Source organism: Schistocerca americana, chromosome X (genome assembly GCF_021461395.2).
Source record: "Schistocerca americana isolate TAMUIC-IGC-003095 chromosome X, iqSchAmer2.1, whole genome shotgun sequence".
Taxonomy (NCBI): Eukaryota; Metazoa; Arthropoda; class Insecta; order Orthoptera; family Acrididae; genus Schistocerca; species Schistocerca americana.
In genome coordinates this window covers 989,875,450-989,894,590 of record NC_060130.1, presented here as the reverse complement: position 1 = coordinate 989,894,590, position 19,141 = coordinate 989,875,450, and the positions used below count along the sequence as shown (strand labels likewise).

Below are 19,141 nucleotides of genomic sequence, written 5' to 3'. Positions count from 1 at the left end.
TTCGTGTGTGGCCTTCCTCATATCTCCTTTCCCGTAACTGTCGTTGCCACTAACAGTTCATTTTCACATGATAAGGTCATTTAATTTTCAACACGTCTTGTAGCACAGCATTTGGGACGAGTCTATTTTCCCTGCTGCTAATTCCACTACACGTAAGAGGTTTACAAAAGGTCCCGAGGGCTCAAATTGGGATAATGGGGCTGCGAGACTCATCCAGAACAAGACACGTGTCGTTTCCCGCACGTGGCTGTTCAACGATTTGCCGTCTCACACACACAGGATGGCAGGGAGAAATTAATTACGCTCGCACGAAAATAGGTGGGTAGATGGGAATGGGAGAGGGAGAGGGTAGCCGAGAGATTTACGGCGCGAGTGATTTATCTTTCGCGCCAATACTGCATCGGACTGCCGCGCTGTCTGCTGAGTCCAAGTAACAGCGCCGTGGCTTAAACGCGAGAGATGCCCTCGAATATTAAAACACAAGTCCTGTCAGTGGCGAAGCACGCCCTCGGTTCGATTTATAACATATTACGCTATTCGAGGAGCTTCAGTACAGACCTGCCTCCTTGGCTACGGTGTCCCCTGACAAGCGGAAAAAAGACATGAAGCAAAATTGGGGTGATTAGTGACATAGTTAAAGATCGGAATAAACTACGGTAGGGAAGGTAACCGGCCCTCTCCATTTCGCAGCAATCATTTTACAATTTACCTTAAGTAATTTAAGGAAACAACAGAAAACCTATATCACGATCTGAACCCCGCTCCTTGTAAATAGGAAAGCAGCGCCCGACGTTGACTAGTTGGTGTGCTGTCAGTAAACAGCCATTTTAACCCATCAGAGCTGGTTAGTTTCACGTTACGTGGAACATTTTTACGAGTAATCACAATTATGTGGAACGATTCATTTTTCATTCGCATTACGCATTCATTCTCAAATATGACTACAGGCTGACCATTTACAGGGTTTTTTCTTCTTTTTTAAAATATGCAGATGTGAATTAATAATTCGCACCTTTTGTGGAATACAAAATGCCGGACAAGTGCAACTAGGACTTGTGTTCTAATGGTCCTACGCGACCGTAGAAGTCGCCTCGTCGCATCCATTTGTATGTGCAGGCTAATCTCGAGAACTGCTGTACGAATTTTGATCCGGTTTCGACTAAAAAAGAGATACTGATTCACAAGGAAGGTTGTTGTATACAATTTATAAATATTTAGTACAAACTGTCTGAATTACGATGAATTAAAGTAACGTTGTAAAAGCGACGCCATTGTCATCAAGTGGGCAACCACCAAAACACGAGACAGCAGCAGTGGGCTGAGACAGTAGAAAGCGTAACCACATTCGATAGTGGTGTAGTGGTCTAGCTTTAAGGTGTCACGTTAGGTACCGGAAAGTTATAGGATTGAATTTGCGGCCAGATCAATTTCTTTTCATTCTGCCTAGTACCTAGAGCTCACTTGTCAATTATGTGGAGATTTGCCAAAAACGAAACGTGGCTCGTATTCCACTACATTTTAGCTCCCCTTCCGCGGGTGGATAATTGGTTAGGGACTTGCAGATGGCCTAATTAACATCCAGTTGATTGCAATCGTTTCAGAACAACTGCATAGAAAACAAATGAGACTCAAAACCTGTGGCTTCCAGTTCTTCATGCATGAAGTGAAACGCTGCTGGGATGCAGTTGTGCTTCTTCTATAGACGGTCCAGTCACATTAATGTGACCACAGCATATGTTCCACCTTGACGTGCCACACGGCAGGTAGTAGCACTAGCAGTCGAGAGGGGGGGGGGGGGGGTGCGAAAAAAAAGGGCAATCGTTGTCTTAATGCGGAAACGGACCAAGATAAATTCATAAAACGTTGTCAGCTTGGCCACGAAGGATTCAGGATTCACACTCATAGCAGTGGAAGTTCAACACCACAACAAAATAATTTTGTTTACATGTGAAATTTCATCATTTTTTCATTTACTATTGGCTGCATTCGTTGCTATAGGTACACCCTTCTTCACAAGAAGAGAGATTCTTCGATGAATTTTGCACAGCATACAAACCATACTTACGGGTTATGAAACTCTAGAATTTATTTAATTAATGAAAAAATGAATGACCATTTTAAACTTCCGGTTTAGAAAAAACTCAATTTTTATAGTTATTAACCACAATTTTAAATGTATTTGGAAAATTCTAGAGTTTCATACACCTGTAAGTATAGTCTGTATATTGTGCAAAATTCATCTAAGAATCTCTCTTACTTATGAAGAAAAATGTACCTATAGCAACAAATGCAGCCAATAGTAAGTGAAAAAATGATGAAATTTCACAGGTAAAAAAAATTTACTTTGTCGTGTTTTTGAACTTCCACTAGTGTAAGTGTGAATCCTGAATCCTTCCTGGTCATGCTCACAACGATATACGACTTTATTTGTAATAGTATAGACAGTGGGAATTAAAATGTCCTGTGGTGCCTCTACTGCTCAAAGTCGGCCCGTTTGACGTCCTACCCCCCTCCTCCCCCCCCCCCCCTCGTGCATGGCAAAATGGCTCCATCCAAAACCAGCGCCGAGGCAACAGTGGAACAGTGGTGCATCATAGGTGACAGGAGATGCGTGCGGGCAAGTAGGCGTGCCACTGTTAAGTAACTGACCGCCCGGATGAACGAAACGTATTACCAATAGTGTCTCCTCATTCAGCGAACGTTGCTGCGTATGGCCCTCCGCAGCTGGTGCCTGGTTCACGCACCTATGCCGATTCTTGTTCGTCACCAATGGAGACTGGAATTTCTCACAAGTATTGCAAATGGACATCCACTGAATGGCGACAGGTAGCCTTTTTAGATGAATCACACTGCATGCCCCATCGGACAGATGGAGGTTTTACAACGTGAGGTGCTGGAAAGTAAACACCCTGTGTGTGTTATGGTCTGGGGAATGTTCTCGTGGCATTCCCTCGGAGCCTCTCTGATCTTGCCATTCTGGAAGCCACAGTGGATCAACACAAGTATGTGTATACTCTAGGGGACCCCGTCCACCCCTAAATGTAATTCGTTCTTCCTCGGCACAATGGCGTCTGTCAAGAGGCTAATGCACTGTGTCACACAGCTCGCTGTGTACGTGCATCAATCGAAGAGCACCAGGATGAATTTAGCGTTCGAGTATAATGACTTTTCTGGAGACTAGAAATCTACTCTGTAGGAATCAGCATGGGTTTCGAAAAAGACGGTCGTGTGAAACCCAGCTCGCGCTATTCGTCCACCAGACTCAGAGGGCCATAGACACGGGTTCCCAGGTAGATGCCGTGTTTCTTGACTTCCGCAAGGCGTTCGATACAGTACCCCACAGTCGTTTAATGAACAAAGTAAGAGCATATGGACTATCAGACCATTTGGATTGAAGAGTTCCTAGATAACAGAACGCAGCATGTCATTCTCAATGGAGAGAAGTCTTCCGAAGTAAGAGTGATTTCAGGTGTGCCGCAGGGGAGTGTCATAGGACCGTTGCTCTTCACAATATACATAAATGACCTTGTGGATGACATCGGAAGTTCACTGAGGCTTTTTGCAGATGATGCTGTGATGTATCGAGAGGTTGTAACAATGGAAAATTGTACTGAAATGCAGGAGGATCTGCAGCGAATTGACGCATCGTGCAGGGAATGGCAATTGAATCTCAATGTAGACAAGTGTAATGTGCTGCGAATACATAGAAAGATAGATCCCTTATCATTTAGCTACAATATAGCAGGTCAGCAACTGGAAGGAGTTAATTCCATAAATTATCTGGGAGTACGCATTAGGAGTGATTTAAAATGGAATGATCATATAAAGTTGATCGTCGGTAAAGCGCATACCAGACTGAGATTCATTGGAAGAATCCTAAGGAAATGCAATCCGAAAACAAAGGAAGTAGGTTACAGTACGCTTGTTCGCCCACTGCTTGAATACTGCTCAGCAGTGTGGGATCCGTACCAGATAGGGTTGATAGAAGAGATAGAGAAGATCCAACGGAGAGCAGCGCGCTTCGTTACAAGATCATTTAGCAATCGCGAAAGCGTTACGGAGATGATAGATTAACTCCATTAGAAGACTCTGCAGGAGAGACGCTCAGTAGCTCGGTACGGGCTTTTGTTAAAGTTTCGAGAACATACCTTCACCGAAGAGTCAAGCAGTATATTGCTCCCTCCTAAGTATATCTCGAGAAGAGACCATGAGGATACAATCGGAGAGATTAGAGCCCACACAGAAGCATACAGACAATCCTTCTTTCCACGAACAATACGAGACTGGAATAGAAGGGAGAACCGATAGGGGTACTCAGGGTACCCTCCGCCACACACCGTCAGGTGGCTTGCGGAGTATGGATGTAGATGTAGATGTAGATGTACATGTAGATGCTCGTCTGGCCACCAAACTCCCCCAAAGGAGAATCTGTGAACCACATCGATCGGGAAGTACGCACCGTGGATCCTCAAACGAGAAACTGGCCACGGCCCTGGGTCCAAAGCCCCCTCACAATCTCACGGACTGATTGCCTTCAGTCTCGCGCTGCAAATGGTTGTAATTCGGGCTTCTCACAGGTGACTGGACAGTGAGTGAACACAGTTTTACAGCTGCGCAGCATATGACCCAACTTTCAGCGCTCTGTTTTCCTGTAGTCAGACATAGATGCAAACACGGTTCTCTGCGTGGTGGGGGCGAAAGATATTATTTATTTGTAGACTTTTATCTCTATTGACGGGAAAGAGATTGTCGGCTTTGAAAGATCATAGAAACATGGACATGATCTTCTTCAACGGGATTCAGAATTTTTTTGGGGATGAATACACAACATTCAGAAATGCTTCTACAGAGGGTTGCGAGACGCAATTCGAAATGTGCCGACACTTTCAGACTGCCATTTTCTGCTTCCCTCACATTGTCAACAACAATTGGGACTTCTAATTCACCGAAAATACTTGGAACAATGTACGCCGAGTTACTCAACTGTGGAATATTCTAATAAACATTAACAATAACAAAGAGATAACCAGCTCACCATGCGATATGCGTTTACAGTTTGAAATAATCAAATATTTTGAACTAACAGTTTCCCTACAATAGTCTAGTAACTGTTTTATAGCAAAAAACATGTGAATCCAAAGTATGCGGTGTTTTATTTTTTATGATTCACATAAAACGTTTTCCGAAAAACTGCTTTGTTGTGACTTTGGTTCGTTTACATACAGTACGTGTCTTCAGTAGCGCAGCAGATAGCTGAACTCTCAGCTTTCTGCTTGCCTTAATTGAATACGGCCACAATTCTTTGCCTGGGACGGCGGAGAAGTCTGCCATAAATAAATAAATAAATGCACTAATCCTTGTTCCATAGATCACGAATACTACATTTCGTAATGATGTGGAACGTGTTACTTTAACATAAGTTTTCTTTACACAACATGATTAATTTATTAATTTTTTTTACTGTTACTACTTCATATGTAAGAATTCATCTATTGAGTAGAAGGAGTTGTCATTCAGAAATAATTTTAATTTGGTTTTAAATGTTGGTTGGCTATCTGTCAGACTTTTAATACTATTTGGCAAATGACCAAAGATCTTTGTGGCAGCATAATTCACCCCTTTCTGTGCCAAAGTGAGATTTAATCCAGAATAGTGAATATCTTCCTTTCCTCTAGTGTTGTAACTATGCACTTCGCTGTTATTTTTGAATTGGGATGGGTTGTTGATGACAAATCTCATAAGTGAATATACGTACTGCGAAGGTACTGTGAATATCCTGAGTTCCTTAAATAAATGTCTGCAAGGTGATCTTGGGTGGGTTCCAGCTATTATTCTGATTACACGCTTTTGTGCAATGAATACTTTCTCTCTTAATGACGAATTGCCCCAAAATATGATGCCATATGAAAGTAGTGAATGAAAATATTAGTTCAAAATGGTTCAAATGGCTCTGAGCACTATGGAGAAAATATTAGTCCAACGTTTATCAGAATATAGTGTAAAAATTCGAAGTAAATCGGTCATGAACTTTCCGAGATTTTTGCTAACAACGTTAAACATCGTTTATAGGTGACACGTCTTTCCCTATAGGTTATATCAATTTTTTTTGATAATTTAAACTCCTTGCACCATTTTAGGTAGTACAACGCTTTTTCTGTCTCAATAAATATCATTATAATGTCTTTAATTTTCTCAGATCTTGTTTCATTTATCAAGGGCAACGTAAAATCTGCCTCACTTGTGCCTTTAACTTTTCTACACCCAAATAATCCTAAGTCGTTACGTGACAGATCCTCAATTTTCTTTTCAGTTCTTCTGTATCTCATTCTTGTCAGCAACTTGGATGCATGAGCTGTGAAGCTGATTGTGCGATGGTTCTCGTATTTAGTTGCTAATGGTATGAATGATGCACCATAGGTTCACAGACAGGTATTCATGTTACAACGCGGCTGAAGCATAAAAGTGTATTTTTTTTTAATTCATAAGACAGTGGCAGGTGTCATCCACTTTCATATAGCATGTTTGAAAATTCCAATGACATAACCCCTGCCAAAGAGACGAAAAGGATCTGAAATTGACTGCGACAATATATTCTCTCTCTCTCTCACTCACTCACTCACTCACTCACTCACTCACACACACACACACACACACACACACATACACATACCTTTGCCTTCCAAGACGCTTCCTGATACTCAATTCGTACTCAGTTAATAAGCCAGAACGTTAGCGAAATGACGCCATAAATTGGGAGGATTTATTCCGCGTACCCCCTATGAGGGCAGGCGCAGTGGTTCAAAAAAATTATACGTCACGCCGAGGGAGAATAATAGCTCGTACGGCTTTTCTATTAAAAATTATGATCCATTAATAAAAGTTTAATTAACTTTAATTTTAAATATTACGACGTTTTAAATATAACGACCTCTCTGGCAGCATTCATAACGCCGGATCTTATTATTTTTCCGTTTCCGGGGAATGTAATGGAAGAGATGCATAGGAGATGAGGCTGCGAGACAATTATGCGAGGTCGTGTGGAGCGCACAACTGAGCGACAGCGCCGCTACAGAAAGCAAAAGGTAAATTCCTCAAACAGAATACCTCGTCTCCGCACCTACTGCGCAACAGTTATGTAATTACTCTATTTTTATGCTACGAAAGTTAAACAAATACTCCAGGTAAGGTCTCTGGACGAAGCGAAACACCTGTTCTGACAGTAAAGTCAGAAGGAACTGACTTTTTATTCAGCGAACTACAAAGCTGACACAGATATTGTTTCCCTTGTTCTCGAAGCATGTCTCTTGTTCAGTGCCACTGTGGAAAGACAAATTTCGATTTCATGACAGAAAATTTTACTTTGAGATGAAGTATTTCTGCTGTTGACGCGGTATTCGCCTCGCTGAATTTCTGTTACAAGTTAAAAAAGGGTTTGGGACGTGTAGAGGAACCATTGGGAACGGGATTGATGTCTTGTACAATTGCTGAGCAGCCTTCCAAGAGTTCCCATTTGTTCGCCAACTTTCTTAAGGCCGGTTCCCACTAGAGCGCGGCAGCGCGGCGTGCGGCAACGGCAGCGGCAAGCGTTTTCCGCGCTGACGCGGCGGCTCGCGGAATTGGCGTTCCCACCTGGAAGCGGCAGACGCTAGCGGTAGCCAATGACGGACAGCCACTGAGGTACGGGCTGGGACCCACCGAAACGACCGGTGTGTTTGAATAACGATATCTTACACCTACATGAAGGAAAGACGAAGTTGGGTGAAGACATACCAATTTTTCATTTTCTGTACAATGTACTCTTTCATATATTTCATTATTCGTGTTTTCTCATTTCAACATAAACAGATTTCATGACTACCATTCATGATTGATCACTACCTCCTAACACATTGAAACAATGTACGATAAAAGAGATTATTCAGATAGTTAAGGGAGACAAAATTTAAAATGTGATACGGTAGCGGGTACACGAAAACAGTAAGAACACAAAGGCTAGGTGGAAGGGATGAAAGTGGAAGCCACCTGATAGAATTTCCCACAGAGCATAATGTAATCATCGCCAGCACCTCGCTTAAGAATCATGAAAGAATAATATATATTTGGAACACAGTTTTTGAAACCAGATTTTAAATTGTAAGGTATTTCCTGGTGCAGACGCAAACCTGACTGAAGACTGTCAATAGCAAAAAAAGCGTTATGAAAAAGAAAATTTGTTCACATCGAATATAAATTCTAATGGTTGGATACTATTTTACAAAGGTATTTGTGTGGAGTGCAGCCTTGTATGTAAGTGAAATGTGGACGATAAACAGTTCTGTCAAGAAGACAATGGACGCTTTCAAAACGTGGTGATCAATAAGAATGCTGAAGATTAGATACGAGGATCGTGTGACTAAAGAAGAAGTACGGAATTAAATAGAGGAGGAAGAGGAAATTACGGCACAACCTTGACAACAATAGGGGTTAGTTGACAGGACGTATTATGGGGCGTCAAAGAGTGAGGACAACGGGGTTGGGTGATAGTATTCTGATAATAATCATCTGTTGAAATTCTATTGTACTATTTTACCTATTACTGTAAGCAGTGAATTTACTCTTCCATGCACTCCTCCACAAAACATTTAAACCAAAACTGAAATCAGCTGAACACCAAATCTTTCAACCACTGTCTGACAACTAACGGATTTACTTTCAACTTTCTATAATTATCACTGGCTAGCCACACATACATACAGATATAAAGAGAACAAAAATAAACAAACATTAGTTTTCAGCATATAATTCTGCAGATTGGCAACATGTACATAAACAAACCAGACAGGAAGGGACATGAGGTGAACACACTGTAGTTACGACTTCAAATCAGAGTTTTCGGTAAAACGTCTACAGCTAGTGACAGAAGAAAAAAGAGCGAACATGAAAATGTGCTTATGTTCCATAATCTAAGTTTTAGTTCAACCTCCAGCATGTGACCAGGTGAGACGAAACGCATATGTCCGCCAAAAACTCGATTCACTGTAAGTAATCAGTCATTCACGTAAAAAAAGATGTCAACTGTTTTACAATCTGCAAGTATCACATATCAAAACAAAACTGAATCATTCTAGATTCCACCGAAGATGCCTTAAAGTAAAAGGCGAAACGCGCGTTGAATCAGTAAAGTTCACTGGATAAAGAAAAAAGGTTTGTTACTTACCAAAGGAAATAATCAATAGCTGTAGATATTTAGTAAATTACATTTTATGACATACCAGCAAATTAGTTTCGGTTTAACTTCTCATTCCACATGCTATTACATGCTGTTACATGCTGTTTAAAACAATTCATCTATCCCTTCTGAAAAACTGTAGTTACTTTCATATCTCGGTAGATAAACAGATTTAGGATATTTATCATGCGACGAAATACATGACTTTTCACAAGTTATCGTTTGCAAAAAAAAACACGTTTCGATTTCTTGAACCGTTTACGAAATCTGCGGTTGATACAACCACACGGTTTACGACGAGCAGGACGAAGTTGGTTGGGTGGTTTTGGGGAAGGAGACCAGACAGCGTGGTCATCGGTCTCATCGGATTAGGGAAGGAAGTCGGCCGTGCCCTTTCAGAGGAACCATCCCGGCATTTGCCTGGAGTGATTTAGGGAAATCACGGAAAACCTAAATCAGGATGGCCGGACGCGGGATTGAACCGTCGTCCTCCCGAATGCGAGTCCAGTGTCTAACCACTGCGCCACCTCGCTCGGTCAGGACGAAGTACCGGTCGCGCCGCGAGCAACCCGCGTGCGGTCACGGCACAGCCCGTCCGCCGACATATCATTCAATATCTCGAGAACGGTGATAGCTATCGATCTGATCTCACCTTTAAAAACAATTTCGATATGTTGACTAAATTTCATACGCAATAATGTATTACCTAAAATGAACTATACGCAAAGTCCACGCAATGCGTTTTTACCTATGCACACTCATTCAAATTTCGTGTAAAGGTTTACGTAAATGCGATACAGCAAGTAACCACGACGAATAACGAAAAGAAATTCGGTCCTTTATCGAGAGAAGATATCAGGCTGTAACATGACCAAGAATCAAATTTTTCTACCGAATAGTTTCCTTGGAATCGGATGATAAGTATTTCATAGCTGCCGCCGCAGCCGCGCCAGCGGTTCGGCGAAAGTTCGTGTGGCCCGGGGTTCCGTACCTGACGTCACGCTCAGCGCGTTCTGTGATTGGCGGCGCGCACCTGGAGCGCGTCACGCGGCAGCGGAAGCGGTTCGACATGGTCAAACCGCGACGCAGAGCCCGCCGCGCCTTGCCGCTGACGCCATTTCCATGGCAACCACGCCGCTGACGCGCGGTTTTGACGCGCGGCAGCCCTAGTGGGAACCGGCCTTTACAGAAGCAGCTCCACAGGGTGTCCGAATCTTTAGAATCACTATTGTAGATGACCGAGGATTTTATTTATTCTTTCTTGTCCAAGACATCGTACGATACGGACACTAATTTTTGTAAGGTTGAATAAGAAGTACAAGCTTTTTGTTCTATTGATTTTTGTTTATTTCCAACTAGTTTTCGGCTTACTGGTCCATCTTCAGGAAACAACTGCCTAGCGTCTGGAAAGAACGCTTGTTCTTAGGTAATCAAACATTATAAACAAAGATACAATCCACTTGCATAGTTTCGTACATCAAACTTGTTTCTTAATGTTGAAATTACGCTTCACCTAACAGACATTATTAAGCGCAATAAATATTGTCGACTGAGTAAAATGTAATTTCAACGCTAAGAAACAAGTTCGATGCACAAGGGCATTGGATCTTTGCTTACAATGTAGGGTTACCGAAGAACAAATGTCCGTTCCAGCAGCTAGTCAATTGCTTCCTGAAAGTGGTCCATTAAGGAGAAAACTAACTTGAAACAAACAAAATATCAGTAGAATAAAAACAGTGTACTTGTTATCCAATCTTAAATATGGAACTTTTCTATGTTGTTGTTGTGGTCTTCAGTCCTGAGACTGGTTTGGTGCAGCTCTCCATGCTACTCTATCCTGTGCAAGCTTCTTCATCTCCCAGTACCTACTGCAGCCTACATTCTTCTGAATCTGCTTAGTGTATTCATCTCTTGGTCTCCCTCTACGATTTTTACCCTCCACGCTGCCCTCCAGTACTAAATTGGTGATCCCTTGATGCCTCAGAACACGTCCTACCAACCGATCCCTTCTTCTAGTCAAGTTGTGCCACAAACTCCTCTTCTCCCCAATTCTATTCAATACCTCCTCATTAGTTATGTGATCTACCCATCTAATCTTCAGCAATCTTCTGTAGCACCACATTTCGAAAGCTTCTATTCTCTTTTTGTCTAAACTATTTATCGTCAACGTTTCACTTCCATACTTGGCTACACTCCATACAAATACTTTCAGAAACGACTTCCTAACACTTACATCAATACTCGATGTTAACAAATTTCTCTTCTTCAGAAACGCTTTCCTTGCCATTGCCATTCTACATTTTATATCCTCTCTACTTCGACCATCATCAGTTATTTTGCTCCCCAAATAGCAAAACTCCTTTAATACTTTAAGTGTCTCATTTCCTAATCTAATACCCTCAGCATCACGCGACTTAATTCGACCACATTCAATTATCCTCGTTTTGCTTTTGTTGTTGATCATCTTATACCCTCCTTTCAAGACACTGTCCATTCCGTTCAACTGCTCTTCCAAGTCCTTTGCTGTTTCTGACAGAATTACAATGTCATAGGCGAACTTCAAAGTTTTTATTTCTTCTCCATGGATTTTAATACCTACTCCGAACTTTTCTTTTGTTTCCTTTACTGCTTGCTCAATACACAGATTGAATAGCATTGGGGAGAGGCTACAAACTTCTCTCACTCCCTTCGCAACCGCTGCTTCCCTTTCATGTCCCTCGACTCTTATAACTGCCATCTGGTTTCTGTACAAATTGTAAATAGCCTTTCGCTCCCTGTATTTTACCCCTGCCACCTTTAGAATTTGAAAGAGAGTATTCCAGTCAACATTGTCAAAAGATTTCTCTAAGTCTACAAATGCTAAAAACGTAGGTTTGCCTTTCCTTAATCTTTCTTCTAAGATAAGTCGTAGGGTCAGTATTGCCTCACGTGTTCCAACATTTCTACGGAATCCAAACTGATCTTCCCCGAGGTCGGCTTCTATCAGTTTTTCTATTTGTCTGTAAAGAATTTGCGTTAGTATTTTGCAGCTGTGACTTATTAAACTGATAGTTCGGTAATTTGCACATCTGTCAACACCTGCTTTCTTTGGGATTGGAATTATTATATTCTTCTTGAAGTCTGAGGGTATTTCGCCTGTCTCATACATCTTGCTCACCAGATGGTAGAGTTTTGTCAGGACTGGCTCTCCCAAGGCAGTCAGTAGCTCTAATGGAATGTTGTCTACTCCGGGGGACTTGTTTCGACTTAGGTCTTTCAGTGCTCTGTCAAACTCTTCTCACAGTATCATATCTCCCATTTCATCTTCATCTACATCCTCTTCCATTTCCATAATATTGTCTTCAACTACATCGCCCATGTATAGACCCTGTATATACTCCTTCCATCTTTCTGCTTTCCCTTCTTTGCTTAGAACTGGGTTTCCATCAAAGCTCTTGATATACATGCAAGTGGTTCTCCTTTGTCCAAAGGTCTCTTTAATTTTCCTGTAGGCAGTATCTATCTTACCCCTAGTGAGATAAGCCTCTACATCCTTACATTTGTCCTCTAGCCATCCTTGCTTAGCCATTTTGCACTTCCTGTCGATCTCAGTTTGGAGACGTTGGTATTCCTTTTTGCCTGCTTCACTTACTGCATTTTTGTATTTTCTCCTTTCATCAATTAAATTCAGTATCTCTTCTGTTACCCAAGGATTTCTACTAGCCCTCGTCGTTTTACCTACTTGATCCTCTGCTGCCTTCACTATTTCATTCCTCAAAGCTACCCATTCTTCTTCTACTGTGTTTCTTTCCCCCATTCCTGTCAATTGTTCCCTTATGCTCTCCCTGAAACTCTGTACAACTTCTGGTTCTTTCAGTTTATCCAGGTAACATCTCCTTAAATTCTCACCTTTTTGCAGTTTCTTCTACCAAGAAGGAAATGAAGAATCCACAAATTAGAGACAATAAGAACAATATACAGTATTAAAACGAACTATTTATCATAACCGAGCCAACACATTAAGAACATTAAATAATACTATAATACGTCATGTGGTAGTCAAAATAGTTTCAACCAAAATTTACAGGTTTTCAAGTCAGATGAGACCAGCCTGAAAAGCCTTGTCGTCTCCTGTAACCAATTCGTCTAAGGTGGAGGGTTCATCCAACTTTCTGTAGATTAGCAAGTGGTGTGGATGTTGCAGTTTGCCACATTCACAGCGTTCAACATTACTACTGGAGTCCCATTTCTTCCAATTTACTAAACACCCGGATACGCCGATCCTTAGGTGATTCAGGACTTTCCAATTTGTATACGGGAGTTCCTCCTTCGGATTATTACATATTACATGGGCCTACTGGAGGGGAGTTCCGCGACAATTCTTCTCGGCGTTTATTCTGATAGATCTGACTTTGAGGGGTAAGGGAAGGCATCCTAGAATGATAGTTCCTGTCGCACTCAGGGCTACATCTACTTCTTTCGAACGAGTACGGTTTCGCCAGACAGGGTCCGCGTGCTCCGCGGCGGAGAAACAAGACGACAAAGCAGACGCAGGAAGGACAGTCGGTTATGCTCCCTATCTGCTGTTTGTAAGCTTCCGTATTCTGGGTGCATACTTTCATTTTTGTTCTCATACGGTGTTCCTTCTGGGTAAGCTTGACTCCCAGATATTTCGGGTTAGTGCACTGTGAAAGGCGATATCCATTCCATCTTACATTAACCTCTTTCTTTGCCTCTCAGCTGCGCAAACAGAAATAACAAACTTATGTTTTTTTAATTGGGATTTAAATGATCATTATTACAATAAACAGCTAAGTGCCCGACCGCTACCTTTAGTCTCTTTCCCATCCGTTCGAAGGCTTTGTTCTGAACGGCGACGGCTGTAGCATCTGCAAAGATAAAGAAACGGGTGTCCGTTTTGATCGACTGATCATTAGTGTGTACACTACCTGACACAAGCACGTAATGCGAAATGTCACTACATATCTCGAGAAGGAAGGAAGGAAGACTGGGTTTAGCGTCCCGTCGACATCGAGGACATTAGAGACGGAGCACAAGCTCGGATTGTGTCAAGGATGGGGAAGGAAATCGGCCGTGCCCTTTCAAAGGAACCATTCCGGCATTTGCCTGGAACGATTTCTGGAAATCACGGAAAACCTAAATCTGGATGGCCGGATATCACGAGAGGCGGACCCGCCAGTATAATAGGAGTAGTTAACTATTTTGCTCCGGCCGGAGTAGCCGAGCGCTTATAGGCGCTACAGTCTGGAACCGCACGACGCTACGGTCGCAGGTTCGAATCCTGCCTCGGGCATTGATGTGTGTGATGTCCTTAGGTTAGTTAGGTTTAATTAGTTCTAAGTGCTAGGGGACTGATAACCTCAGCAGTTAATTTCCATAGTGCTCAGAGCCATTTTTGAACTATTCTGCTGTCAGCAGAGACGCAGTAATAGCATAATGGGTCGATCGGGAGAGCTCAACGTGGACTAGGCATTGGATTAACCTGAGAAACAAATCCATCACGGACATTTCAACCCTTTTAATGCTGTCCAAATCAACTGTTGGTGATGTGAATGTGCAGTGGAAACGTGAAGGAACAGCGACACCAACCAAGACCAGGTAGACCTTATGTACTGCCGGATAGGGACCGACAAGCATTGCGGAGAGCTGTTGTAAAAAACTGCAGGAGATCAGCGGCAGAACTCACTCGTGAGTTAAAAGTGCTACCACCAGTCCACCTAGCACAATAACAGTTCGTAGGAGGTAAATAATAAGGAACAGTGACAGAGTAGATTATCATAATCCACGTATTTATGTAGTCCATGCTAACTGGCGCTTGAGGTAACTGGAAACGGGTGATCTGGAGTGACGAATTACGCTGTACTCTGTGGAAATCCGACGGAAGTTTTTGGGTTTGGCGAATGGTTTGAGAACGTTACCTCCGATGAGTGTCGCAGATGCCTTCAACCAGACAATCGTCGGTGACGTGTTTGGAGGCAACCCGGTCAGGCCGAAAGCCTTAGACACACGAGTGCAGCAAGGTGGAGGTTCCCTAATGTTTGGGGTGACATTATGTGGGGCCGACATACGCCAATGGTCGTCATGGAAGGCGCCGTAACGGCTGTACCATACATAAATGCCATCCTCCGGCCGATAGTGCAACCATATCGGGAGCTTATTGGCGAGGCATTCGTCTTCATGGACGACAATTCGCACCCCCATCGTATACATCTCGTGAATGAATTCCTTCAGGATAATGACATCGCTCGACTAGAGTGGCCAGCATGTTCTCCAGACATGAACCCTAGCGAACATGCCTGGGATAGATTGAAAATGGCTGTTTATGGACTACGTGACCCACCAACCACTCTGAGGGATCTACACCGAATCGCGGTTGACGAGTGGGACAATCTGGACCAACAGTGCATTGATGAACTTGTGGACGATGAATACAGGTATACGGCGATGCAAGACGACGTGCTACTGGGTACTAGAGGTACCTGTGTACAGATATCTGGACCACCACCTCTGAAGGTCTCGCTATATGGTGGTACAACATGCAATGTGTGGTTTTCATGAGCAATAAAAAGGGCGGAAATGATGTTTATGTTGATATCTATTCCAATTTTCTGTACAGATTCCGGAACTCTCGGAACCGAGGTGATGAAAAAAAAATTTTTTTTAATGTGTGTAAGTTTCTGGATACATGTGATCAGTTAGTGTACATTAAACAGCCGCGGGGCGGGAGTCAGACGTTTTTCTGCATCCGCGATCGACTCCTTTTTTGTTTGTAGGTCAAGAAAGAATCCTCTGTTTCGTATCAAGCACCCGATGAATTCTGCTAGTCTATATTTCTTCATAGTAGTGTATAGTTTTGCTTATGACTGGGTGGGAGAGTTGAATAAAGCTGCACCTGTGATCTCCTTTTGTCTTCTTTATGATGCGTGCGGTTCCGGACAGTTGCCGGGGCGAAAGACTGCTTGCCGTCTAATAATGGCTCCACCCGGACACACTTAAATGCGCTTCAGGATCATTCTATGACTTCGTAAAGTTGACACAGAAGAAAGACGGGACTGAAGTTTTTTTTTTAACTGTCGTGTTCTTCGTACGCTCTGTTATTGCAGCAATCTTCGCTCGCCTCAAGATCTTACACGTTTGCATTTTAAGGACTCAATTGCTTATCATAGTTAGTAGTCATTCTAGACCTGAATATCCAAATATCCCCCTCCCTCCCTCCAGCAGCGCGCGGCCGAGTTGTCAGCTGTAAGTCCCACACGCTCTGTCCTTTATCGCTTTTACGGTGACACAGATTAAATCCCTAATAATGGCAACAACAAAAAATAGTTACGCACTCGCTAGATTTACGAAGTGTCTCTCAGAGCACTAACGCCTACACAGTAGTAATCTCAGATTCCCATTGGCGGCCGCTTTCCGCCTTGATTAACGTCCCTTTTCACAGCGAGGCCGCCTAATACGTACGCGATTCTGACGCTGACCTTGGCGGTAATGAACTAGAAGCCTTAAAAAGTGAGGGCTCTGCGTTAATTACGATGTAGCGCGTACACATCTTGACTCCTCCCACAAAACAAGCCAGCCTCCGGTGTTGAGCATAATGCGAACAGATTACGCGCCCCCCACTTAAAATTATTCGCTAGAATTATTCATTAAGCGCCGCAAATGAAGCTCACGAATGGAGAGAGACGCGCCGATTTCGGTCGGTCAACCCAGGACGGATGACTTCAATAAAACTTGTTGCTTCTTTCCGTGGCCATGACTTGTGTGAGTAAAGTTTACGTGACGGCAGTAACTCTGCCAAGTCTTTATATAACGCACTCCCATTTATTGCGAAAGTTTTCTGTTCACTACCGCAGTGTGGTCAAGCATGGGGGCTACAAGTTACTTCCATCAGCGATCAACCTGGAAGAAAAGGGGAAAAAAACGAATATATGTTCAAGCTCTCGGCTCTACACGGAAAATCAAGCTGGTGCGAATGGTCTTGAATTTCGAACGGAACAGCCGACGATCCTCAGCAATGTAGAACAGAAAAAGCAAAATTGGAATGTAAGCATGCTGTCGACATGCGCATTTTCAGGAATGTGGGTTATACCTGTTGTATGGTTTTCAGTGAGGTTCCGCCATGTCTCCTAGTCATCGTCTGGCGCAGTTCAGTCACTGGTCACTTAAATCAAATATCGACAGAGTATCTCCCATTTCCGTACTTCGCGGTGGCCGCTTTCAACATTGCTCCGCCTTACACATTAACAGCATGACACTCTAAGCACTCTGGCTCACCGAAGATGGGAGACGGTGTGAAAACCGAGCCAAATCCTGCCTTTTCTTTTTCTTTTTTTTTTTTTTTTTTTTTTTTTTTTTTTTTTTTACACGAACGGAGAATTGCTAGAGGTGAAAAATACGGTGACAAGAAAAAGGGCTAATGACCGGGGATTGGACGGGAAGTACTTCGCATTTGTCACGGGCAAATGCTAAGAGAACCATGAAGTCATACATGGAGTCAACTGTTACGTACGGTGGAGAAGTGCAAAGAAAGATAAACAGCGACACAATATACTAGGAATTACTCGTACAAGTAAAACACAAGAATCATCCAGTCCTTAAATTACAGTGGAAATTAAATGATTGTAAACTCCAAAACGGGAGCATATCTAGAATAATGCATACGTTATGTAGTTTCGATGATAAAAGCAATTCATTACTTCGAGACTGACGTATATAAATAGCTCGTGAACTCTCCTGCACTGTAAAATAAAGCAAACAAACCCTCGTCTGGCCTTCAAAACATCCTGTCAGTGATGGTGCGACACGGACATCATCCATTTCAAGGAACACACAGTTCAGCGAGGAAAAGCTGGTTACAACACGAAGGCTTTACAAAAAGAGAGAAAAAAGTTGGGGTTGAAATAAAAAGGAAGTACTATGTGATGCACGTATCAGGCAGCGTTCTTAAATTACACCGAATTGCACTTGTTTCTTAATTGCTGCGAACGATCACACATTAGTTGACTGAAGAGATGCAGACTAACTTAATGAAGAAGACAGCTTCGACGTAGATTCGCTGCGAGGTATTTGATAGGGACTGGAGTGAACGCATAGACACGTTTCGTTTGCAGTAAAAACCATAGTGACGGCGGGAAAAGAGCGACAAGCTTTTACGTGCAGAGGTGGAGTACTTACCTGGCATGCACTGGTAGTGGGCCTCTAAGTATTTTAGAGTGCCCGGGCAAGGATCCCCGAACATACTTGTAGCAGCAACAATACTGCAGTTCTGCTGCTGGCTACATCTGGCGAACAGAGATAATAAAAAATGTAATTTCTTTTCTGCACTAACCCGGATTACATTGATAGTGAACCTCTATGTACTTGAGGGTGCCAGGACAAAAGGGCTGCATTTCCAGTACAGCGTCCGTTATCAAAAGTTCGCAGTGCGGCTGACCCTCGCAGCTGAAATAGAGAGGGAACTTAGTGCGCTGTAGCTGGGTCGGACGGAGGGCAGAATCAATCTTTCGTGATTCGTGTCGTATCACCCTCCCTCCGCCCACTCGGGATATTAAACATCCCCTCACATGAAGAAAAACATCAGACTACAGTACGGAAGACCAGAAACTGGAACACAATAACCGGAAAGTCAGTCGACGGACAAATTTAAACGGGCGCTAGACGGCGAGAACACACAATACGGCTAGCAGAAACTGTGGAAGCTGCTCTTCAACTCGATCGTCTGAGCGTTGTTGCCGGCTATTCCCTTCGGCAGACTTATCTAATCCCTCATTATCTTGCCTGCTGACCATTAGTTTTTTTTCTGTTTCTGGTCACGAACTGAGTGAGGAACCGTTTTTTAAGACTATCACGCAGGCTGCAAAACTCTGAATAGTCCACCTTATTTTCTACTGTTATCACTGGTCTCATTTTCAATCTGTTTCTGACCCAAGAGCACAC

The 19,141-nt window shown here is 42.9% G+C and overlaps 1 protein-coding gene across 1 annotated transcript in view; it reads right to left on the bottom strand.

Moving 5' to 3' along the window:
• LOC124556427 (latrophilin Cirl) overlaps positions 1-19,141 on the bottom strand; it is a 799,014-nt gene that overhangs the window by 91,247 nt on the left and 688,626 nt on the right. Inside the window, exon 5 of the mRNA XM_047130383.1 lies at positions 18,380-18,486. Coding sequence (XP_046986339.1) covers positions 18,380-18,486 — 107 coding nt within the window. The remainder of the gene's footprint in view (positions 1-18,379; positions 18,487-19,141) is intronic.